Raw genomic sequence first — 25786 nt, 5'->3', positions numbered from 1 at the left:
ATGTTATGGCGGAACTTGTGCAAAAATTTGCTAGGAAGAGACGAGACGCATGAAGAATCAGTTGGTTGATTGTCAGGCACTAGTTTAGTTAAAGCGTTGTCCGTTACATACTATCTGAAGGCGAGATGCAGTGAAATATTGACTCATGGCAACAGAAGGTGGCGAGTAAAAGCTGGAAAGTAAGTGAAAACTTATGTAAATGAAATGGAAGCGCATTGAGTTAATTAGAGTTAACTGCTGATCTTTGTTTTTCATTGTGTGAAATTTGTTTGTTGTTGGTATTTACTACATGAAAATGTATACGTATGTACCAGCAAATATTTGTTTTTAAATAAATCTAAGCTCATTAAAAGTGTTTAGTACACCAATATGTAAGTATGTAATGCATGTATATCACGTTTTTGAGATTTTTCAATTATCACTACGTTATTTAGTAAGAAAATGNGTGAAGAATCAGTTGGTTGATTGTCAGGCACTAGTTTAGTTAAAGCGTTGTCCGTTACATACTATCTGAAGGCGATTTGCAGTGAAATATTGACTCATGGCAACAGAAGGTGGCGAGTAAAAGCTGGAAAGTAAGTGAAAACTTATGTAAATGAAATGGAAGCGCATTGACTTAATTAGAGTTAACTGCTGATCTTTGTTTTTCATTGTGTGAAATTTGTTTGTTGTTGGTATTTACTACATGAAAATGCATACGTATGTACCAGCAAATATTTGTTTTTAAATAAATCTAAGCTCATTAAAAGTGTTTAGTACACCAATATGTAAGTATGTAATGCATGTATATCACGTTTTTGAGATTTTTCAATTATCACTACGTTATTTAGTAAGAAAATGTGCTTTACTTAACTTACACATCGTCATCTGAAATGTAAAAAGCCATAATAAACATCGTCACTGAAATACCAAAAAGTCGTGAATAATCCCTTTTTTTGGCATAAAACGATGTGGGTAGTTGTTATTCGATGAAATGCATCTTATCGATCAAGTAGTGGATATTTAACTTTTTATTAGTTACGACCTTTTTCATTACAGCGACAATGTTTGATATCGCTCTTTGCATTTCAGATGACTTCCCTCGGTTTCAGGTTCAATCTATATCAGAAAATCGTCCGATATTTATTAAATTAGAAAATCAAATAGCAACATAATAATTATGCAAATAAAAAAGCTTTGCCAGGCATGTTTGCTCTACTATGTATATCTATTCACCACATTGACACAACACCCAACTCACCTCACTGCGTGTTAGCAGTGGCTTTTTGCGCTGTAAGAATACCGTTTTTTTCTTATGACTCGCCGCAGGCACTGGCATCGTTGACGTTGTTGTCGTCAAACCAGCAGAAGGAGTTGCACTCGCCACTGAAGCAGCTACCCCATGAGCAGAGGAGACTGTTGCCACACCAGACGCTGGCGATGAAGACGAACTTAATAACGCTGGCCCAAATAGACTTGTCTGATGCTGTTTATGAGTACTAGTTTTTGAATTGTCGACGGTGGGGTTAACTTCAATGCCGCTCTGAAATTTATTTGATTGCATTGAGGAATGAGTTGTTGTATTTACGGCCGTCTACGAGTCTGACGCTGCTTCTCAAAGAACTAATTTTGCAGCTACAACAGGAGGGAGTGTTCGGTGTGCTAACTCAGGGGTGCATTTCGGGGATTGTGGAGAAGGAGAAAATGCTGATGCATGAGTCTGTGTTTATGATTATTGTTTTCTTATCTTAGCTTACACACTCTGGCAACTTCTGGGAACATAAACCGGGCGGAGAATGTTGCATAGAACTTTGTTCTGCATACATATTGAGCTGTTTTTTTAAATTTCGTTTTGGCAATTGATGGTTTTTGTGATTGTTGGTTGTGGTAATGATTATAGTTGATATGTTGGACAAAAATGTGCGGGAATTGTTGTAGTGAATTGGGTGTGAATGATTTTGTAGTGTTTCATTCAGTATAGAGAGCGGTGAAGGCTGGGAGAGTGATAAAATTGCGATCGTTTGGGACAGGGTTGCCGCATGCGACTGCGTTTTCGATTTAATTAGGTGCGTCTAACAAATGCGTGTGTGTTGATAGAATAGAAGGGGGAAAAAGAGAAACAAAATACTAAAGTGTGGTTTTAAGTAAATGAATGTAAACTAGTATGATTATGTTATGCTTGCCAAGCATTAAAAGCTAAATTTTATAGTTTATAGAATATATTACATTCAAAGACTATATAAAGTTTGCGGTATCTTTAGAAAATTAATAAATGTTTTTTTCTCAAATCTCTGTAAAAGAATGAGATTTACAAAAACAAAAAAAAAATCGTGTTCACACGTACTATGTCTGTAGTTACAAGCAATACTCAAGTAGGCACACAGGTGTATAACTCGGTGTATATTTAAGAATTTTGGTATTAATCTGATTAATTGGACCAAAATGAACACCAAGTTATACACCAGTGTGCTACTTGAGTATATGGTAAAAAAAGACGTTTTCAGTTTGCATACCAATATTTAAATATTTTCTTAAAACATAGCTATCTTGACATTCTAGTAAGAGTTATAAATAGGGAAGACAAAAATATGCAAATGCATATTGCATATGCAAATGCATATTATGACACAAAATGCATATTTTGGCGAAAAAGCATAAAAATGCATAAAAATGATTTTTTTTTTGGTAATAAGTTACCTAATTTTCGCATAATTTCATCTGACAATACCTTTGCGGAGATAGCCAGTGTTGCTGACGAGATTTGTTTAATTGACCAAAAAAAAGGCTGATAAACAATGAAAAGCCCCGTTATTTTCTAGTAAACAATTTTAATATACTCGTAAAAAATTTTCGACTGTAGTTTTCCGATAGTCAAGTTTCGCGCTAAACCGGTTTTGGTTGAAAAATTCAATAAAAAATTTTTCGTTTTTAGTTTAGCGAGTTTTATTCTGCTTTTTTTATTGTAACTTTTGTAACTTCTCAATATCAGCAACAAAAATATTTTGTGTNCAAAAAAAAGGCTGATAAACAATGAAAAGCCCCGTTATTTTCTAGTAAACAATTTTAATATACTCGTAAAAAATTTTCGACTGTAGTTTTCCGATAGTCAAGTTTCGCGCTAAACCGGTTTTGGTTGAAAAATTCAATAAAAAATTTTTCGTTTTTAGTTTAGCGAGTTTTATTCTGCTTTTTTTATTGTAACTTTTGTAACTTCTCAATATCAGCAACAAAAATATTTTGTGTGAAGCAACACTTCAATAAAATGTTGCAACATTTTCACCTGGGGAAAGTCTTGTGACGTAGAACGTTCATTTGCAATATTTTCAATACATACATATATGTGTATATGTTAAAAACTTTTCAGGCGGTACTCGAAAAAAATTTCGTTATACATACATATACATTTTTGGGGCATATATCAAGCATATTTATAAAATTTTGGAGTCATTTTAATGATCATATAATTAAGTTTTTTGTGCATATTTTTGTCTTCCCTAGTTATAAACATAAAAACAAATATACATACATACAGCTCCGAATGTATTCAACCCGGAACCCGCTGGTGGGAGAAGAGGAAGAAGGAAAGACTAAGTGGAGAAGGACTTGGCTTCACTTGGCATTTCCAATAGGCGTTAGTTGGCACAGAAGAGAGTCGATTGGCTAGATTTGTTGGGCTCGGCCAAAATCGCTCAGCCAGTTACCGAACCAAAGATGAAGAAGAAAAACATACATACATACAATTTAAGTTTTTCGAACTTCAAAATGGCCCAAACATTATCGTGAATTAAATAAATGTAGCCTAATAGCACCTTTTTATTGAAATATTTAGTGCNCAGTTGGCACAGAAGAGAGTCGATTGGCTAGATTTGTTGGGCTCGGCCAAAATCGCTCAGCCAGTTACCGAACCAAAGATGAAGAAGAAAAAAATACATACATACATACAATTTAAGTTTTTCGAACTTCAAAATGGCCCAAACATTATCGTAAATTAAATAAATGTAGCCTAATAGCACCTTTTTATTGAAATATTTAGTGCACTAAATTTTAAATTAAAAATTTTTCAATTTCCAAAGGTAGAAGGCTTTGTCATTAGTATACGAAGTGACTTATGCCACTTTCAAAATAAACGGCTCAAATATCGAAAGGAAATTTCTTCAGCCTAGTGAGACATATTTTTCTTCACTAACTTATCTATTTTACTTTAAACCCTGTATTATTTATCACGATCACAACAAGAAAAGAATTAGTCGAAATGGTCAAGACGATTTCAAATAATGACGCTCTATACATACATGGGTATTGGATATTTTGGGCTCGAAAAACTACCCGCAACTCTGCACTGTATATATGTATATAGATTAGGGGTCCAAAAATACATGGGGGGGGGGAGGGGGAGGGGTGGGATAAGTTGAAAATGTTAAGATATCACCCCTAGGAATCTAAATGAAAAAAATACCCGTATTTTTTATTTTTTTAAAGTGATACATATTAAGAACTGCTCAAAGCCCATGAAGTTTCCCATGTATTTTATATGGGCAAAAGCACTTCTTCGTAGAAATAGTATATAATTCTTAAAAAGATCGGATCGGAAAACTCGGTTTCTCTTCAGGAGACTTTCAATACTAATACCGAATTGCTTATTTTACCACGAGTTTTTTTATTCTTTTCAGAAAAATCCAAGGGCTTAACATTAAATATTTGGACCACCCTAATGTACATACAGGTACCCGTGCATGCATTGATATTGGTGTCTTTTCATGACATAGATTAATTATCTTTAGTTTCTAAATCAACTACAAAAGAAAATAAATGTATTGAAGCGGCAAATGATGGCTTATCTGATTGCAAAAGTAACTTAGCGGCTTCTCAACAACATCTGAAGTAGGATTCCGGGATCCCGGGATTTTCGGGATTTATAATTTGCACTGATGGCAATAATAGAAACTCCTTTTCTTGACCAGTATTGACTATTTTCTTTTTTTATTTAATAATTAATATTTTTTTATAAATGTCTTGCTCGTTATACATATACATAACACCGAGCGATAGTAAATTTTAAACACAAATATCCATATATTCGCGAAACTATGGGCCAAATATAGTAAAATTGCGTTTTTAGTTTTTCACTCTGACGTCAGTAACTCAAAAATGATTTAAAAAATTCAGAGAAATGTGCTTAGAGAAGAAGTTTATCCTTGAAATTTCGTAATATTTGGTTTTATATAAACTCGTTAACATCCTCGTATTTCGTTCTTCCAACTTTCGTCCTTGTGAATCCAAAAAATTTAAATCTTTTAAATTCTAAAGAAATTTTCTCTTGCATTTGTTACTCACATTTTTATTCTGCATTGCATTGAATTTTTTAATAATTTTTGGAAGTAATCATATCTTTGAAATTACAAAGCTCTTGAAAAGAAATGCTGCGGTCAGAGAGAAAAAATAAAAACGCCACTTAAAATAAAAAAGTAGGTTTCAACCCCATTTATCTATTATTTATGTCATGGTAGGGGGACTTCTCAAACAATATAGAAGCAATTTTTTCGATTCAAGTTGTTGAAAAGTAATGAATATCTAAATCCCGGGACTAATCCATACAACGTCATCCCGAAAATCCAGGGATCGGAAAAAGCCGAAAAATTAACATCCCTAATCTGAAGTCTCATGCATTCAAAGCTTTACATACATGTACTGACCAAAAACTACATGGAATCTATAAAAGTAGCACTAATTAAATTAATTTACTATTTGCAACAGACGAAACTACTAAATATATACTATGTAGGTACCTAAATATGTAAATACATATAAAAAACTAAGGAGGAATCTTCATACTCAACGGTAAGTAAATGCTTTATGCAAAAAAAAAGTAATAAATATATACATAAACATGCATAGCTATGTGTGGAGGTATGTACATGTGCTTGCGCTTTTTTTTTGCAATATACATAGTTGTAAGAGGAACTTACTACATTCGTCNGTGTGGAGGTATGTACATGTGCTTTTACTTTTTTTTTGCAATATACATAGTTGTAAGAGGAACTTACTACATTCGTCGCTTTGCCAGCGGGAATACTATGCGGACTTGCAACCATCGAATCCAGGCCATCTAAATGTGTTAGACTTTTCGATTTTAACTGCAAAGAGAATACACAAACATAAAACAGAGTTAGGCAAACAATTTCGTATTAATTACTGGAAAATAGTTTGAACGAAAAAATAGGGTAATGGAATTTAAATTACGTAATTAAAATTGCAATTGATATTTTTTGGGTAGGGATGGCAAAGAGCGATACAATTTAATTTAAAATAATAAGTGTCGTAAAAAATGTTAAACAAATAACCACAATAAAGAGAAGTGCCCGTAATGCCTGGTATAAACAAGGAGTATTCATTTTTATTGGGTCCGTTTCTACACATTCAATTGTTCTAGTAGGCGTATACGTAACATTGGATTTCTGCGTGTACAAAGCTTAATAAAAATATTAAAAGAAATTAAAAATTTTCTGCTGCAATACACATCGATATTTTCTGCTGGGCAATGCGTTACAGCTTCGCAAATTTACCGAAACAATGTGATAGATTTACATATACTTTTTATTTATTTATGCATTTGGGCGGGTAAATTTTTATGGAAGATTGTTTCGACTATGCACGTATTAGCACAGAAGGATTCTATGTGTAATTCTAAGCAAATTTGCTGAAGAAACCATGGGTCTAAAATCAATTTGGAGTTTGCCAAATTGCGAGAACATTAAAGAAACAACTCGTGAGATTGGTTCATATAATCAATTAAAAACAATTTCTAATTTTTTGTTTAGGAAATTTCGGTAGGGATTCTCAATATAATTTTCCGCCTTACAGGAGTCGTTAAAAATTTATTATCCTTCCTACTCTTGTCAGTCGCAGAAGAAATTTTTGACAGGCGGAATTTTAAGTACGCTACTTCTGGCTAAAGGTAGCCTTGTAGGTTATCGGCAAAGTTGATTCCTTACTTTTTGTCTTTTTTTCGTTTGCCTTCCCTTCGAGTTGTAATTTCCTTCTGCCAATAAGTGTAAACCGCAATTAAGGCTAGGTGGAAACTAATTATTAATGTATGAAGACACTTATGTATGTTCCTTATCTTTGAGCCCTTCCCCTGTTTATGCCAGCATTTTAACGCTAACATAACCTTGAACATAAAAATAAAATTAGAAAAAAAAACAAGGAAGAAAGTCTAAGTTCGGGCGGAGCGGGGCGCAAGTATTTAATGTATGTTTTTCACCTTTCCGAAAACTAACACTACATGGTAAGCGNGCAAGTATTTAATGTATGTTTTTCACCTTTCCGAAAACTAACACTACATGATAAGCAGGGGTGGTTTTACCCCTATTTTAAATATTTTCGATAGAACGTTCAGTTAGAAATAATCAGATAAACTTATAAAGTCATATGTGGGCGGTATCATGCCCATTTTCCCTAATTCCAAATAATCTTACTTATTTTCAAGGCATTGTTTTTACTATCAATTTTGTATAAATTAAGAAGTATCAAAATTTCAAGCATTTCTGAAATTTACCGCTGTATGAAAAGTGGCCGTAATTTTAGTCCGATTTCAATAATTTTCAACATTTTGCCTTTATGTGGCAAGCACAATAACCACACCGAGTTTGGTACAAGTAGGTATAACGGTTAGCGAGATACTTATATGTAATCATAAGTGGGCGTGGCTACGCCCATTTTCCAAAAATGTATAATATTCTTATTTTTCATCTAAAAATCATTGTAAATATCAAGTTTGAATGAATATTCTTCAGTACTTACTAAAATATCGCAGTTTTCGTATTTCTGAAAACTACCGTTATATGGGAGGTAGGCTAGGTAGGTTATTGTCTGATTTTGCCCATTTTCAACACCACCCGTACTACGCCTGAAAGAAGTACACGTGCCAAGTTTCGTTAGGATGTCTAAATTTTTATTCGAGCTATCGTATACACAGACGGACGGACGGACGGGCGGACAGACAGTCACCGCTTATGCCCTGTATGCAGCTCTTAAGAAAACGGTAAGGAAATAATTGCCATTATTTCGTGTGTGTGTCCAAGGAATTTTGACATTTTTGATACTTCATAGCCTGTTGCCTCACCCTTTCCTCAAGAATAATATAGAAATAATATATATATATATTTCTGTTGCAAGCATGGGTTGCCTTGTGCTAATTTTTCACAAAAAACTTAAGAAAACCGTAGTAGAAAGCGTAGCAAATTTCTTAGCCATTTTTTGTACGTCATTTTGCATGGAGGTTTTGCTTTTCTTGAGAGCTGCATACTGACCTTTAATCGATTTCTCTTTTCATTCTGATCATTTATGTATAAATTTGTCTATATCTATCTCGATTCGTTTTGCCTGTTACAAACAAGTTATAATACTCTTGTGCACAAGTGCGCTCGGGTATAAAAAAAAGCAGTTTCGTACCTCGTGCAGACTGCAGAGACTGCAAATGTTGGTATTAATAATAAGAACAAAGACACATCAAAATTACATTTGTTTATATATATGTACATATGTATGTATGACAATACAAAAGTAACACCAAAACAAAAGTAGATATTTATTTATGCCCAAATTAAAATTATACTGTGAATTTATGAGTACATTAAATAAATTGCAACGGGGGTGAGAAGTCATTACATTAAACACCACGTTGGATCAGCTCTCGCCGCACCAAAAATAGTATGTATTTTGCATAATAATAAAAACAACGTTTATAGCTTACGAGCGTGTTGGGATGTATTTTAAAACGACAATTATATGCTTTATTTTGTCGCTGTCGTAAAAATCGCTAAAAGAAGGGTAAAAGTTTTTGCGTTTTCGCGAGTGCATCAAAACAATTACATTTAGGGAAGAGCAATACTACTCAATGTCATCTGCTGTTTAGCATCCCTGCGCACGCACGTTCGCACCACCTCCTACAGCCACTGCTTTCATCCAAGCTTGGCTGGCAGCGCGTGATTTTCAATGCTACATATTTTTCTTGACACTCGAGGTTATTTGGCAAAACAACCTTACATAGAGTAGAGGACGTACTACGCAATGCATAAATAAAATCGGCCATATGCTTTACACAAATTTCACTGATTTGCTCGTAAAGCATTTTAGTTGTCCTAACATGCAACATGCTTAATGACAGGTTGAAGGAAAAGGGCTAGAGTTTAAGGCGCTGTCAATGGCTTTGGGAACAAATAATTTTCTGTAATGATACATAACCTCAAATATAGGGAAAAACAGCTATTATGGCACTTTTAGGTTAAGATATCTTTTAAACCGGAGCCAACAGAGAAATTCTGAGTACAAATTCGAAACCTTCAGAAGGTAAATAAAGGTTTCTGAATGACATTGAGTCAGCTCCAGGAAATTCCCATGTAGAATGTAACGGTGCTTTCTTAATCGAAGCTAGATTCGACTAACTCTTTCATCTGAACATTTTTAATGTATTCATTCCTTTGCGATTATGAATTGAATTTACATAAATATGTATTTCAACTAACTTTGAAATAAAAGTAAAGAATATAAAGGAAAGAATAACGCCCAGTGACGCCCAGGAAAATTATATGAAGTTTTACATGACTACGAAACAGAAAAAGAAATAAATCACAGCAACCAATGTTACATAATTACCCACTAAAGTGAGGGGAAAAAACATGAGCACAAAAACAAAACAAACTATGAAAAAGTGTGAAGGAATCACTGTATTTCATTAAAAATTCAGCTTGTACAGCTACCAAGTAAATTACGCAAATTCCAGACAAAGTAAAGCCCAACACCGGCACAAAAACAATAACAGCAAGCAAAAGGTTGAAATGCAATACGCGGTAATAACATAAAAAAAGACAGGGGGCGAAAGATTGTTGGCAACATGAAAGGAGGCGGAGTTGCAAACTAACACGCAAACACTTCAAATGGGGGCTAAAGTTCATTAACATTTGACACAAGCGGTAACCGGGGGGAAGGTGCGAAAAACATACATATGTAGCCACAGCACGGTTACCACTTCATCAAAATTTTGTGTACCACAATATACAAGTAAAAAAGCCCAAAATAAAATAAAATGTGCTATTTTTTGCCGTCCAACAAAAATATATACAGTGACTCAAACAAGTGACCACGTGTTGATTTTTCTTTATATTCGTATCTAATGATTTTCGAACAAATTTTTTGACGTAGAATACGTCTTACCTTTCTATATGGAGGCTATGGTCAAATGTTGTAGTTGTAATTTTTAGAGCTTTACGAAAAAGCTTATTGCACGAGAACTAATGAAGTTCTTTTAAAGAAAAGTGTGGCGTTTCAAAGGTAAAATTCCAAACATATTGACAGATTCGTAGAAATAACGGTAAATATCGGCTTTTTTGGGTCAATTTTAAGCCTTTAAAGTGCTATAGCAATATAAAAAAAAACACATAAATGCGCTTGAAGTGTGAGAAGGAGACAACAAGTATTTGTGTGTAGGTATTTGGGCTTTTGAATAACAGATGGCGCAATATTTATATTATGTTATTGATTTTGCTATCGATATTTTAGGAACTTATCGATATAATAAACGTTATTTTTTATCGATTTTGTTATCGATATTTTAATCGATTTTGTAATCGGTTTTTTATCGATTTTTTATCGATATTTCTATCGGTTTTGTTGTCGATTTTCCTATCCAGGTTATTATCGATTTTGCTATTGGTTTTGTTATCGATATTTTTATAGACTTTTTATAAATATTTTTATCGATTTTGTTATCGAGTTTGCTATCGATATTATTATCGCTGTTGTTATCGATATATTTTTCTTATTGCGTGCTTTCGTTTTTGACTTGCAAGGTGCTCTTAACCATACCACGTATTCTACGTTTAAATTTTGCGGCTGTGTCTCCGATACAGCTCGCGGACCAACACGAAGGCGCTGGACTTTTCCATTTTTTGTTATTTTTCTATAAAAATACCGTCCATGCTTTAACCAAAACCATATAAACACTTTCACACTTTATTCAAAATTTAGGAATTTTTAGAACATTTTGGGTCCGAAAAAGTGCCAATTTTTAGGCGGTTGAAGCTTGGACTTCACTAGACTAAAAAGTGTGTGCTATAAAACTGCATACCCAAAAATGTTCTAAAGATTCAGATCCAGAAGTTTAAATTTTGATGAAAATTTGTCGAATTTTCCTAAATTTTGTACATATAATGTTTGAAACTGGGGGTGCTTCTTATTCAAACGAATTTTGCTTCAAAAATGCCCAAAGGCCAAAGTGGCAACAGCGAGCCACATAGATAAGAATGTGAAGATATGAAGATATGGACAGTGTTGCCGTTTTGTTCCAAATGGATCAAAATAATACGTTTTTCATCGAGTTTTTAAAAAATACTTTTATTATTAGCTTCGTATAGATTGTGATTGACGAACAAGTTGTGGGTAACGCTTTCCATCTTAAACCTTTTATGATTGTTTATAATGACTTCTGCTAAAATTTAAAAATCAAAAGTTATCAAAACAAATTCTATGGGACTGAGAAATATTATTTTCTACTTTTCAGTCCATTTATAAACGCGTGGTGTATTAAAAAGTTTTTATTTTATTTTATTTATTTTATTTTGAAGCTGTCGGACGAGAGACTAGGCTAAGAATTTCATCCAGAGTAATCCAGTAGGTATTGTGAAATTTACTTTTATGTGTTTACAGTACTAAGCACCAATTTAGTATGTGATTTTAGTTAAGTCTGCAAATGAATTCAACTGTTACCGAGTATAAAAGCCTTCTTTTCAATATGTATTTTATATAAAACCAAAAAATAGTAATACAACTGCCAAAGATCTCAATTAAAAACTCAATCTACCATTTGAATTTATGAATTAGAAATGTTATTGAAGATTGATAATTTGGTACTTAAATTTTTCTTTTTCATGATACCTTTGATCCAATTTAGGGAATTTTGTTGATACATTTCTTTTGAACGCCGCGGTGTTGCCNTCAATTAAAAACTCAATCTACCATTTGAATTTATGAATTAGAAATGTTATTGAAGATTGATAATTTGGTACTTAAATTTTTCTTTTTCATGATACCTTTGATCCAATTTAGGGAATTTTGTTGATACATTTCTTTTGAACGCCGCGGCAACACTAGCTTGTGGACGCTTGTGGAAGAAAAATATAGCCAATCGAAGTTGCTTAAAAACTCACTCAAGCCGCTGAAAGTATATTGCCAAAGCAACATACATACGTACATATTGTCATATTGTTCCAGTGCACACTTTCCTATACCATGCCAGAAGGGCCACTGCATTCAAAATTGATATTGTAAATATTTGTACTCCACTTTAGTAGAATAATTTAAATCAGNATTCAAAATTGATATTGTAAATATTTGTACTCCACTTTAGTAGAATAATTCAAATCAAATACAAATTTCTGGTATTGTTCTTTTATTTCCTTCTGTTTTAGATTCAATTTAATCAAAATTTTACAATTTCATTTCATATCGCAGTGTTTTCAAGTTGAGTGAGCTTTCAATAAATTACAAATGTTTTTTCGTTCATTATTTAAATTGTCAAGTGCAAGCTGTCAATGCAATGCATTGAATGCAACGGAAATCAAAAGTTAAACGAAAATGACCATTTTCGATTGGAAGAACGTTTACACTTTCCAATGAAAATGCTTAGTATTCTTAGTGCACGAATGGCTTCCAAATAGCATTGCTCGTGTTGAACTTAGCGGTTCACTGGACACTTGAATTTTAATAGTATAAATCAGTTAAAAAGTATTTTATTAGTGTTGCTAAATTTGTATTGTAGTTTGTAAGAATCAAATTTAAAAAATTTATAATTCCATTTATGAAAAATTATAAAAAACGTATTAAAATTTTACATTCGTACTAAACCCAATATACATATGTATGTATGTGCGTATGGGTTATGTAGTATGTATTTATGTACGCATACCACAATATGATATTAAATTCCTAATTTAATTCTACTAATTTGATTGATACTGTGTAGACCGTGAAAGGAACTTCAATTTTCATTTTTAAAAAAATATGCATATATACAGTGGTCGCAGCTCTTTTTGACAAGTTTTAACATATTATTTTTGGTTATTTTTTTTTTTAATATTGTTCATTCCTTATCAAAACCCGTGTAAATCCAAGTTTCAAACTTTGTGCAATGTTTATGTTTAAAAAAAAAAATCAACAAAATTTCTAACTTTTTTAATTAGATTTCCTAGAAAGGTTCTGAGTATGCAGTCTTGTAGCCCATTGAATTCTATTACAACAAAGTTCAAGTTTCAAATTGCTTAAAATTACGGTTGATTTTTTAGAATTATTCTGTCCAGAATGTTTCGGATTTCTTCCATATAAAAATAAATTGTGTGTATTCGTTATATGGAAGCAAATGGGGCGAAAAGAATTCAGAAAATTAACCGTAATTTTTAGTCATTCGAAACTTGTACTTTGTTCTACTAGAATTCAATGGGCTACAAAACTGCATACTCAGAATCTTTAAAGGAAATCTAATTAAAAATGTTAGAAATTTTAACGAAAGTTTATTGTTTTTATTTTAATATTGCACAAAGTTTGAAACTTGGATATACATGGGTTTTGTTAAATAATGAACTATATTTTTACAAAAAAAAAAATAACCAAAACTAAATAAGAACAAAAATAATATGTTAAAACTTGTCAAAAAATGTGCGACTATAATTATTTCAACTACTGTATATATACATAGGTATTTGTATGCATATATGAGATGTATAACGGTTCATCAGTGACTAATATGTTTAGCATATACCAATTCAGTCTGTTAATATGTTTTTTCAATTACATTGGACTGAGATCCTCTCGGAAGGATTCATAAAAAATCATTCTAGAAATATTTGCACATAATAACAATCATTCAATGCGAATTAGAAAACTGGGAGAAAATGGTTCCGAATTGAATGATTCTTGCCATTTTATATGTATGTTTATAGAAATATGTAGGTGCCTCAAATTCCATTATCCTATAATAAGTGGTTTCAGAGATAAGCGATATGGAATTGCACTTTCGAATACATAAAACTTTTCGGCATAAGTTCGGTAATGATAACATATGTAGCTGTGACAAATTTCAGAACGTTATCATAAGCGGTTACACAGATAAGCGAAATAAGAAGTTCAGTTTGTATGGGAGGTGTCTCGGCCCCTTTTTCAATACCTACCATTTTTCGCCATAAGCACGTTGTTGATAGCGTATATATGTAGCTATGTCAAATGATATGAGAATTGCAGTTTGTATGGGAGGTGCCACGCCCACTTCTCCAGTACTTTTCGCCGTAGGTAGGGTATTTACAATTTATGCATCCGTGCTAAATTTCAATTCCCCAGCATAATTGGTTCTAGAGATATAGAGGGGTTTCACACTTTTGTGTATATGTCAGATGCCACGCCCCCTATAATCGGAGTTAACATTTCGGGATGAGAGGAAGTTATATCCTTTAAATCGGTGTATGTTCCATTGAAATCGAGCGAACGGTGCTCTCAAAAAAGGGAGTTAAAAATTTTCTTGCGGCGTATTTATATATACAGTGGCGGCCAAAAATATATGAATGGTATTTCGTTTTTAATATTTGCAGTGTTTGTCAAGCTACATTTTTTTTTTATAAAAATATTGTTTATGCTTCAACAAAAACTGTATAAATCACACTTTCAAACTTTATACAGAACTTGGAAAAATTCCACAAATTTTTATCTAACTTTCGAGCTTTTTTGCGTATGCAGTTAACAAGCTTATAAAATTAAAGTAAAATAAGTGTAAGTTTTGACCGGCTAAAACATCGCATTGATTTTTAATAATTTATTTTGGTGACAGCGTTTCGCACCTTTTTCCAAATAAAATAAATTTCTTATGGAAGAATATGTGCAAGACCGTTTTCAAAAAAATAAAAAAGCGCTTGGTTTTCTAAGTTTCGGTATTTATATGAAAAAACAAACCGTAAAAGTCGTCAGCAAAAAAAAAAAAAAATTAAAAATCAATGCGATTTTTTAGCCATTCGAAAGTTGCACTTGTTTTACTAGAATTTTATAAGCTTGTTAACTTCGTACCTAAAAAATTTATAAAAATTCTGGTCAAAAATCTCGAAACTTAGATAAAAATTTGGGGAAGTTTTCTAATTTCTGTATAAAGTTTGAAAGTGTGATAGTTTTGGTCAAAGCATGAACCATATTTTTTTTATAAAAAAATTTTAAAACAATTTTAGCTTGAAAAATATTGTAAACATTAAAAACGAAACACCATTCATCCATTTTTGACCGCCACCGTAGATATGTTGATATAATTGAGTGGTGAAGAGGTCTGCCCGAGTTCAAGTGGAAAGCTCGCCCAATGTGGCTTCAACTTTCACCTTCACGTTCACCTTAAGTTTACTTCCGATGTTATTCACGCAAGTGCTCCTACATACATCTATATCTGTGTTCGTATGGAAAAGTAGCTTATGTCGAAAGGCTGACTTTAATATAAATCGGCATTTGCAGTATACGATTCCGAATGATTCGCTGGCGCTGAGCCGTTGAACAACTTTTAGAAAATAAACGTGCAAGAAATAGTTCCGATACTAGCAAGTCAATATTCTTATTAAGTCTCATCAAAAAATTCCTTGTCGTTTAAAGAATAAAAGGAATGCCGCATTATACTAAAGCCAACCCTTCGACATAAGCTACTTTTCCATATGAACACAGATATACATATATTTATTTAATGGTTTGTTAACATAAGAAAAAAAGAAAAGAGTAAAAAAGAGTCTGACAATTAGGTTCGCTGACTAGTTAATCATATCATATTTATTAAATAAATAAAAACTAAGATTTGAGTGTGCTCCTCACTGATTGCCTGGCCTATTCGATGAACATAAAAAAATTTCGTATTAAAACACATTTGTCGGGTACAAAGCGGGCTCATTAAGCACTTCACAAATCTGTTCTCCAAAATACATATCGTCGTTTAAAATACAAAACCGCTTAACTGACATTTGCTGCTAAAAATTGGATTTGCTCACAAAAGCTGTTGGATAAATCCTTATTCATTCATCCTAAAAAATACACGAGTCAGAAATGCGATTGATTTAGAAAAGAGAACCATTTTGAAATATGAATTTTTTTTACTCTCTAAAAAATAATTTATGCAACCACACATACGCGGTTTTACATTATGTTGGTACGCGGTTTTGTACTTTAAACGACGACATGTATGCATTTACTTGCCAAATTTAGTCAAGTTATTAAAATTACACACGCTTCAACAATTATTTCCACGCCACAAAATCTACAATTCTGATTAAAGCAATGATATCCGTTTCCTGTTAAATCAAACATTTATGTATGTAGGCACAAAGTGTTGGTCTCACTCAAATCCCCTGAATGAATTTAACATTTTATGGTCATTATCTGTACATACATATATTTGTTATGCGGTAGATATGGTATGAATGTGTGCTGTGGATTTACTACATACATACATACATATGTATTCATATATATGTATATACGCGAACAACGCTTGTGAAATAAGCATTCAGCAATGCATGCACGAAACGTTCACAATTTGCCGCAGCGTGTCCAAATGTTGTACTACCTGTCGTATGGGTGACATTCAATTACTGTCCAACCACAGGCTTTGAGTGCGTGTTATATGTATGTAAGTACTATTCGATACAATAATTTAGTGATTTACGCTGGTTCGCTACAACAGCGAAAATTAATAATAATTTACAAATAAGAAAGGGAAAGGGGAAGGATTAAGAGAAATATATGTATGTATGTAGTTTGTGAAAGAAACCTGTCAATGGGAATACTTTGAAAACCTATGCCGCTTTAAACTAAAATGGTATGCAATCAATTAAACTATATTGTAACCGGATCTTTCTTAAGAAAAAATAATAATTTAATCGTTAAAATTGGACTGTTATCTATAGCTTATCATTATTTTGTGCGATTTGTTATTTATTTTCTGAAAAATATAGTGGTTTCTCAGGATTACTTTCTGTTTCCGGTTCTTATAAAACTCTGGCGACGCCAGTGCTTCCCTTCCATATCAAACGTGGACAAAAAAAAAGAAAGAATTATGACGGATTTAAATAAACATTTGTTTCTTGCTGAATTCAAAAATGCTATTTGCGTTTTGATAACTTTTACACTTTCACTGTAAATGCAGTTTGAAGTTGAAAATTTGGGTTCTTTCAAAAGTGAGGTGTCAAATTACAAAGCTTGGTCTGTATATGTGCTATAAAGTTTTTTATTTTTGAAAAGGGCTGCCACCTGTTCAAAAATTTAGTTACAATTATTTAATAAGTTAAATGAATTAGATTTTAACAACATGGATATCAATTGGAATGGCAGAAGGGTTGCCATGTTTTAAAAAACCAAATTCATTTTAACTAATTATTTTGGTAAAAACTTGTCAAACTTAGCTTAAATTAAGTGTTTAGGCACGAATACTAACACCAAGCGCCTAAATGCATGCATATGCACTTCTCAATTGCCATATAATAACACTTTCTTAAGTTATAATTTCATGGCAATTCAAAGTATGTTCGGCCTAGTCTGATGCATCCTGTGGGAAATGTTTCCGGAGTTTTTTGCGGCTTACAACCATGCAGAGGTGGTAACTGTCGGTTACCATTGGCCAGAACCCGCTACCAATAAATACTTGTTTTTATATAAAAAAGTGTCTGAAACTTTAAAGTTAGTTCAAGTGTTCAGTATTCTAAATGAATTTAATAAAAAGGAATCATATCATATCATATCATAATCAAATAACAGATACCATGTCGCAACCTTTTCCTTTGAAACAAATATTTGAATATTTCATGTACATAGATTTTGTATAATTTAGCTAAATTCTACTTTAAAAACAGGTGGCAACCCTATTCCAAATATCTTTCGTCTGCCTCCCATATCGCATCTAATTCCCTCAATTCAAATGGAAATTGATTTTTGAAACAGATGGCAACCCTCTTAAATGTAATTAGGAAATAAAGCCTTTTCAAACCCATTTCAATTGTTTTTCATCTTTATAATTCTTTTACTTATTAAATTATTTGAGTTTAATTTTTTAACAGGTGACTTAAAAAAGAATGGCTCAGGTGAGGATAAATATGTATAAGCTGATCTCTAGTAGCTTCTTATTTTTTTCAAAAAGAGTTGCCACCTGATAAATAAGTTAAATTCAAATTATTTTTAAGCGAAATCAATTATCCCACTATGAGTATCGATGGAAATGGTTTTGAAAAGGCTTTATTTCTTAATTACACATATGTAGGAGAGTTGCCACCTGTTTCAAAAAGCAAGTTCAACTTATATAAAGGCTGATGTGGCTCTGACTTACATAAATATTTGGTTGAAAATGCGTAAAGTGCAAGATCCATTTTTAACTTCGTAATATTAATTTTGTAATAAAATTAGGTCCATAAGCTTGATAACGGCTAAAAACCTTTCCAGGAATACCAGATACATATATTTTGGGACAAAAAAAAATTTCAGATTTTTTAGTGAAATTTCAAAGTCTGAGCTGAAAAATTTAAAAAATTTCAAAATATAACAAATCACTAACTGTAACCTGTGGCATAAAAGAAGCCAATAAAAGAGAAGATTTGTGTACCAAACTACAGTGTATCTTAGAGAGGAAATTAAGATTTATAACTGCGCTGTTTTGTTTCTTAATGTTTATTTTGCTACAATTAAATTAGCTAAAATACTTTTACTACATCAAGAGGAGATCATCCCAAAAGAAGAACATTTATTTAATTCATGACAATAAAATTTTTCGGTGAAACGCGAGATTTGTCAAATTCTTAATAGTTTCCTTCACTGGAGTTGTTTGACTTCAACCTAGCTACCAGCAAAAATCAATGATCATAGCCATAACTGTTTCCATGATGGTACACCTGTGGATGTTGAGCGTGTCCGATGCGTTTTACAACAGCGTTGAAGCCATTGTGATCGTCAGCCGTATATTCTACAACGCGCGTAGTACCATCAGCTTCTGCCAGAGAATAGCCACCTATGTAGTAATGTAATGGACATACGAGTGTTTTTGACTTTGCTATATAAAATTGATTTGATTTAGGACTCACCTTTGACATGATCACCATCCCGATGCTCCCATTGACTCTTGTGATCGCCGGTGTGTGCGTCCTTTACACCATAATCGAATGCGTATTTAGGATAATGATATGGTTCATGCTGTACGTAGTCATGATAATCGTGCTGATCGTAACCATGATTGTGACCAGAAAAGGGTGCAAAATTGGCGTGGCTCCCATGCTCGTGAGTGTCATGTACTACTGAGGCATAACTGGTAGCATGACCGTATGGAGCATACCCGGCGCATGCAACTCCGAAGAGGACTACAGCGATGACGATGACACGAGCAAGGTTCTGCATTTTAGTTGAGATTAAAGTATTTAATTGTTCTTTTTGCTCAACTGACTAGTGACTGTGCTGGAGGTCAATGTTAAACTGATACCAATCAGCTGTCTACAGTTTATATTTATACTCTATTCCTTATACATATGATTGATCTTTACAGTTATTACGTTCTACAAGAGCAGTTGAATTTATTCCATAGCGAAACACTAACACCTTTTCAAATTGTAGCATTAATTTTACATTCAAATTCTTGTCAAAAGTTTTAACGCAGTAAATGCCCATAAACTAAAATGAAAGCTCAGTTTCTACAGAATTCGTTCATACCTGCTACTAAATAAAATTTATACAGACACACGCCCAGCCCAGTTTTTGACAGCAATTACCAACAAATTGTTTATCTATTGTATCAAATACTTGCTTTACGCTATGATCATACTAAACACATGTGTATGTATGTACATATGTATGCACGTGCTACATCCAGCATATTTATGCATATTACTGCACTTTAATTAAGCGATCAACGCCATGTACGTTCACACATGGTATTGTTGTTGTTTTTGTTTTTGCTTTTATAATATTTCGATTCTTCAAGTTGCTTGGGCCCACCACTGTGCAATGACTTTGTTAATTATGTTCATATATACATACACAAATTAAATATAATAACTTATAGCATTTGGGCGAAGTATTCAACAAAAAAGAAAACGTCGGTCAACTTTAATCAATATTTCATATAATATACGAAATCTCAATGTTCGGTTTTGAGTGATTGGCGAATAGCTAAATCTATATTTTGCTTTGCTTTATACGAAAACAACCGTAAATAAATAAGTTTTTACTATTTATCGGCATTTTCCATCTCGGTTTAGTATAAATAGAATTCATAGAAAGCCAGTTGGCATCAGTTCAGCATTGTTCTCCAGCAGCGTAGAGTGAAAAAGTATACGTTAAGTCATTAAAAATAAAACAATATGCTAATCCCCTCGTGCATTGCCGTCATCGTAGTAGCATTTTTTGGAGTTGCCTTTGCAGGATATGTTCCGCATGGTCATGCCTCGAGTTATGCTTCGATAGTGCAACATAACATTCATGACCATGTTAGTCACGATGCTTATGCACCATATGCTGGTCACGACCATGGTTACGATCAGCACGATCATCACTACGAACACCATGAACCACATCATTATCCTAAATACGCATTCGATTATGGTGTAAAGGACGCACACACCGGCGATCACAAGAGTCAATGGGAGCATCGTGATGGTGATCATGTCAAGGGTGAGTCCTAAATCAAATCAACTTCATATAGGAAAATCATAAACACTCTTATGTCCATTACATTACTACATAGGTGGCTATACTCTGGCAGAAGCTGATGGTACTACGCGCGTTGTAGAATATACGGCTTACGATCACAATGGCTTCAACGCTGTTGTAAAACGGATCGGGCATGCTCAACATCCACAGGTCTCACACCATGGAGACAGTTACGGTTATGATCACGGACATTTTTCTGGTAGTTATGTATGAAAGCAAACAACTTTATTAAACGAGTTTATGCTAACTAAATGTGTATGGAATATTGATATGACGTTGTTTATTTTCACCAAAGAATATTTGAAATATATTTTTGAAATCAAACTAATCGTTTTTTGCATTTTTTGAAGACGTTTTTATAAATGAAACTGTATCCAGATATTGATTCAGAGATTATTCTGTCTAACATACTGCAATTAAAAAATACTTTCATAGTAGCTCAGACCCCTGAGATGAGATGAGACCTCTCTCTTAAGCTAAGTCTAGGGAAATCACGTTAGAGTTTTACTGAGATACAAATCTCCTCTTTCAATTAAGTTTACACAGTAGAGCAATTCGTGGAGATATTCACTCTAGCTAGAGTCAAAATAGAGAAATCTCAACTTTTCTCTATCAGGTACTCTAGAAGCAGTGTATACGGTAGACAATTGTTACCTCTCACCTAGAGATGGTTTCTATATCGAATTATTGTCAACGCTTGTTATATTTATGTACATTATCCCACGCTTTAAATAAGTAGAAAAAAATTTCTTTTACAAAAAAAAAACAAACTAATAAAAAATAAAAGTTCAAATTAAAGTTATACATAAATAATATTTATTGGGATCAAAAACAAAAAAGTGCAAACAAAAGATATATGTATGTATATAGCGACTAGTTAAGTATTACACATCTATATTTACAAACCTAGGGAACATGCACTCCACGCACATTTGTATGCTATTTTACTTTTACTACTTTCTTGTTAATCGCTTCAGTGGCATTTACCTGCAATTTACTGGTTGGCGGCGAGACGACCAAGCAAATCTTCATTGTGGCACGCAAGAATTCCTCGCGTTTCGCATTCAAATCCTGCGGCACCGCGATTGGAGATGTCACGGCCGATTGCTTTAACGGTACCCGCTTCGTTGCGGCGCCCATTACGGCTGCAGGCGATGTTGTGGCCGTCGTTGTGGCTGCGCTTGTTGTGCCTATGCCATCGCTATTGTTTGAAGCACTTCCGCTGGCGGCGGGGAGGAAGGGGTTGAGACTCTTTATGAAGCTACTGCCACTGGAAGCGAAAGTACTTGGTGTGGGCTTGCAAACAGCTGCGGCGTCTGTAGCTGCATGTGACTGCTGCTGTTGCTGCTGCTGCTGCTTATGTGACGGCTGTTGGTGCAGTAAATGTCGCGTTGGTGAGTTCAAAATGAACAGCTTTCGTCGTTGTCGTCCTGGTGTTGACGATGAACTGGAGGCCGCGCTGGAAGTGTGCAGTGCGGGCGAACAGCTGCTTGCCGAGGCTGCTGCTGGGATAGCACTATCACTATGTGTAGACTCTTGTGAGCCCGCTCGGCTGTAAGCTGGTGTTGGCAGTTGCGCGGAATGTGTGCCAGCACTCGCCACTGTAGTAATGGCATCCGCACTTTTACCGTACTTGACGGCCGTCACATTGTCATCGAGCGGCTCGTCTTCCTTGTCGTAGGCACTGTGATAGGTGCGCGCGATGATTTCGGGCAAAAATGGATTATTCGGTGAGGTTAGTGTGTACTGGTAATATGATCCAGCCGCCTCACCCGAATCGGCGCGCTTCAACTTTGGTCTCCCGCTGGCAGACATATTGTTATTAGTTGGTGGTGGCGCTGTGCAAACACCATTTTCGTCGTCGGACTCCTCTGGAAAGCTACCGACATAAAAGTCTGCGGCCACATGACTACCACTACCACTGGTCGTTGTGAAGCCCAAATTCTCCCACTCTCCCGATGAGGAGTTATGCGACGAGGCTGTGAATGCTTCTTTCGAATGTGCATGGAAGCTTCTGGTGCTTTCGTTGCTTGACTTAAAAAGAAAGTTTTGTAGACGCGTGAGCTTCGTGGAGCTGCTATCGCTGGTGATGCTACAACTTCGGCTTACTTGTTGTGGTTGCGCATCACTTTTACTGCTACTTTGAGATTGCAATTTTTGCTTTTCATGTTGTTCCTTCCCCTTCCAATCGCTGACGTTTTTGGCATCGGCACTGCCGCCATCTCCACAAACGCCCCCACTACCAGATCCAATTATGCCACTTGAACCGCTCGCCGCTGCGATGCCGCCTCTGCTACTCGTGCTCACTTCGCCGCCCATTGATGAATTGGATTGCTGCCACGCCCAATAGCTAATGCTCGACTGAGAGGGCGTGCGTTCGGAAAATTGCTCTCCAAAATTGCTCTCCAAAGAAGTACTCGAGTTCGTTGTGGCAACACTGCTTAAGTGATGGTAAGCGTACTCGGGTGGTGTATCGGCATCAGGGCTATCCAAGAGTAGTGCTGGATTGATGTGTCCTCCGCTGGTAGAACTGTACACACTACTTATGCTGCCACTGCCTACCGCAATGCTACCACTCCCAGCTCTACTACCACTCAGTCCAGGCAAATGAGTTAGAGAGAAGATCGACTGCGAGCTGCGCTGGAGTGGCGGCAATGTTCGCAAGCCGAAGTATCCAAAATTAAAGTGACTGCCGCCACTACCGTCAACGAGGCTGTTGCAACTGCTGTTAGTTTCTTGCGGCGAATATCGATGTGCCACGTGATTCGCGCTGATGCTGCCACCAGTGAGACCCTCCAAGCTGTATTCGGGGCGCTTGATTTCAAGCGACTTGTGTTCGCCGCGTCGAAATGATCGTCGTAACTTATCGGCGAATTTGCCACGTGACTCTTTGGAAATTTTACTCTTACCCGCCGCAGAGGCGGGTCGTCCGCTCGAAGTTTTGCTGGTTACTGCTGTAGAGACTTCGTCCTGCTTCTTCGTTGCCTTTACTTTGGAGTTTTTATCACGCTTTTGATCGTCGTCGTTTTCCGTTTGGATGTGGTCTAGCAATTTTTCCTGCATTTGCGATGGCGTTGGTGTCGCTTTATTTACTGCTGAAACTGTTTTGGCGTTCGTTATTTTTGTGTTTGTTGTTGCTGTCGCTGCGACGACAACTATTGCTGCTTCTAAATTGCCGTGTTGCTTCTGTAACTGCTGTATGGTTGCTATTGCTGAGCTTGCGGTTGGTGGCGGAATCGCAAAACCGCCGCCCATTACGTCTGTGCTGCCGTCTTTCAGGCGCTGAGCGGCATCAATGGCAGCTTGTGCAGCGGTTGGCGTTTCGGTGGAAGGTTCTGTACTCGCAGTTGTGAATGATGATTTTATTGAACTGACACTTGTTGCTGCTATTGTTGTAGTATTCACTTGTTGCAGTTTCAATGCAGCCGAAAATGTGTTTCCTACACTTTCTGTCGTTCGAACTAATTTGTATCGTTTTGATTGCTTTTGCTGTGGTGATTGTTCAGGTTTTCCCTCTTCTCGTTGTGGTTGCTGCGGCTGTGTTGGTTGGTTCCTATTTTTATCGAAAACTTTATCAACACTTTGCTTTTGTGTTGATTTATTATCCATCTGTAGAGCTAGCTTGAGTTTTTGCTCGCTTTTGTTGTTTTAAATTACTTTTTAATTGCATAAATATAAACCATTTACGTTTTTTTTTTGGTCTCTTTTAAAGTTCTTTATTGCAATGATATTTTCTATTTGCAGATTTTATCTATCATTTAGTTTTGGGTTTTAATTTTTTTGGTTTCAATAATTAAAACATTTTTTTTAAGCTTGAGTTTTATTTAAAATTATTTAAAGTCATCTAATCAAAATGTAGAGAAGCGTTTTAAGTTTTCCCCTAAGATCTTTTGATTTAATTTTTAGTTTTTGTTTTGATCTTAAAATTTGTATTGTAAGTTTTTAATCGCTAGTTTACTTTTTAAGCTTTGATTCCAGTTGATTAAGCTGAAAGGCAATAAATTAAGTATCCTAAATTGCTTTACAAATTTCCAGTGTGGTTTCGATTCTTATTCCGGCCACAATTTCAAATTCTGTTGATTTATTTATTTTTTTAATGGATTCCATTATATCTCATATTTCCGTTGAAGCCGCTTCTTTATGTATCAACTTCGAGTGTATACGAGCTTTTATTTTTTATTTTATGTTTTTTGAACAACTGTAAATATAAAATTAAAGGTTCCAAAATTAAATCGAAACAATTTTTTAGCTGAAAATATGCCACGCTAATATTATATCTATCTATATCTATATATATAAAAATGAAATGTTTTTCGTATTTCGATTCTGTAAAAATCACATTTTTGGACCGTCTGTGTGAAAGGTTTTTTGATTTAAAAAAATTTGAAATTTTTTGTTGTTGCCGAAAAATAAAGAAAGCTGAGACGTCACGATTTCACAATTTGATATAGTTTTCGGTACATTAAATGTCACTAAACTGCTAAACGGCTAGCCCGATTTGGTTCATATTTGGAACATGTGTCGGAGCCAAGAAAAGAAATATTCTGGCCAAAAATGCACTCGCTAATTGGCGCTAGGTTCGCAATATTCCTAAAGACTGCATTTTCTTGCCGACCTGGCACATATTTAGAATACAATTTAGCCAATTGAAAATAAATATTGGGACTAAAAATGTACACGATAGGTGGCATTGTGGACGAGATATTCCTAAAATTCTTATATACTGGGATAATGATAGATATCTACTATATATTTGAAGAAGTATGTATGCATGTACATATGTATGTATTAGAGTCCAGCGCAATTGTATTTGCCGCATTTCATTCAATAAGTACTCCTTGCATTGTACTCTACTCCCAACACATTGTTACTTTTTTTCCGCATACATACACTACTTGGCGTTGAGAGAGTAAATACTTGACGTACTTGCTATTACTCCACCAAAGTACGTACTCTACTTTCCCTCATCGCGTACGAGAGATATTTGCTGCTGCCAAAAGGGAGTAGCAAATCTACTCTCTGTATACTTGTAGTACGGTAAGTACTTGCGTATTAAATTTCA

General features: G+C 34.6%; 2 protein-coding genes across 6 annotated transcripts in view; both read right to left on the bottom strand.

The window, feature by feature from the left end:
* Window positions 1-24065, bottom strand: part of LOC108370897 (pleckstrin homology domain-containing family G member 5) — a 33600-nt gene extending 9535 nt beyond the window's left edge. For 3 of the 5 annotated variants that reach the window (XM_017626325.1, XM_017626326.1, XM_017626327.1), the window contains exons 1-2: window positions 21712-24065; window positions 6024-6113 (exon numbers count right to left, since the gene is read on the bottom strand). In XM_017626325.1, the coding sequence (XP_017481814.1) occupies window positions 6024-6113; window positions 21712-23979 (2358 nt within the window). In that variant the 5' untranslated portion in view covers window positions 23980-24065. Of the gene's footprint in view, window positions 1-1240; window positions 1984-6023; window positions 6114-21711 lie in introns of those variants that run through there. The other 2 variants (XM_017626329.1, XM_017626330.1) reach the window with 1 other exon arrangement.
* LOC108370898 (uncharacterized) lies at window positions 18879-19416 on the bottom strand. The gene is made up of 2 exons (XM_017626331.1): window positions 19107-19416; window positions 18879-19033 (listed from the first exon to the last, which is right to left on the bottom strand). The coding sequence occupies exons 1-2, from the start codon at window positions 19414-19416 to the stop codon at window positions 18879-18881; spliced, it is 465 nt and encodes a 154-aa protein (XP_017481820.1).
* Window positions 24066-25786: the final 1721 nt, after the last annotated feature.

Source organism: Rhagoletis zephyria, unplaced genomic scaffold (assembly GCF_001687245.7).
Source record: "Rhagoletis zephyria isolate East Lansing unplaced genomic scaffold, Rhagoletis_zephyria_1.1 Rzeph_scaffold_04560, whole genome shotgun sequence".
Lineage (NCBI taxonomy): Eukaryota > Metazoa > Arthropoda > Insecta > Diptera > Tephritidae > Rhagoletis > Rhagoletis zephyria.
This window is presented reverse-complemented; position numbering and strand designations above follow the sequence as displayed.

What these genes read in the sequence shown, in the direction of transcription:
- LOC108370898 (XM_017626331.1), bottom strand. Translation starts at nt 19,416, where the DNA reads ATGCAGAACCTTGCTCGTGTCATCGTCATCGCTGTAGTCCTCTTCGGA. An exon ending in GGATGGTGATCATGTCAAAG is followed by an intron (nt 19,034 to 19,106) that starts GTGAGTCCTAAA and finishes ATTACTACATAG; the next exon opens with GTGGCTATTCTCTGGCAGAA.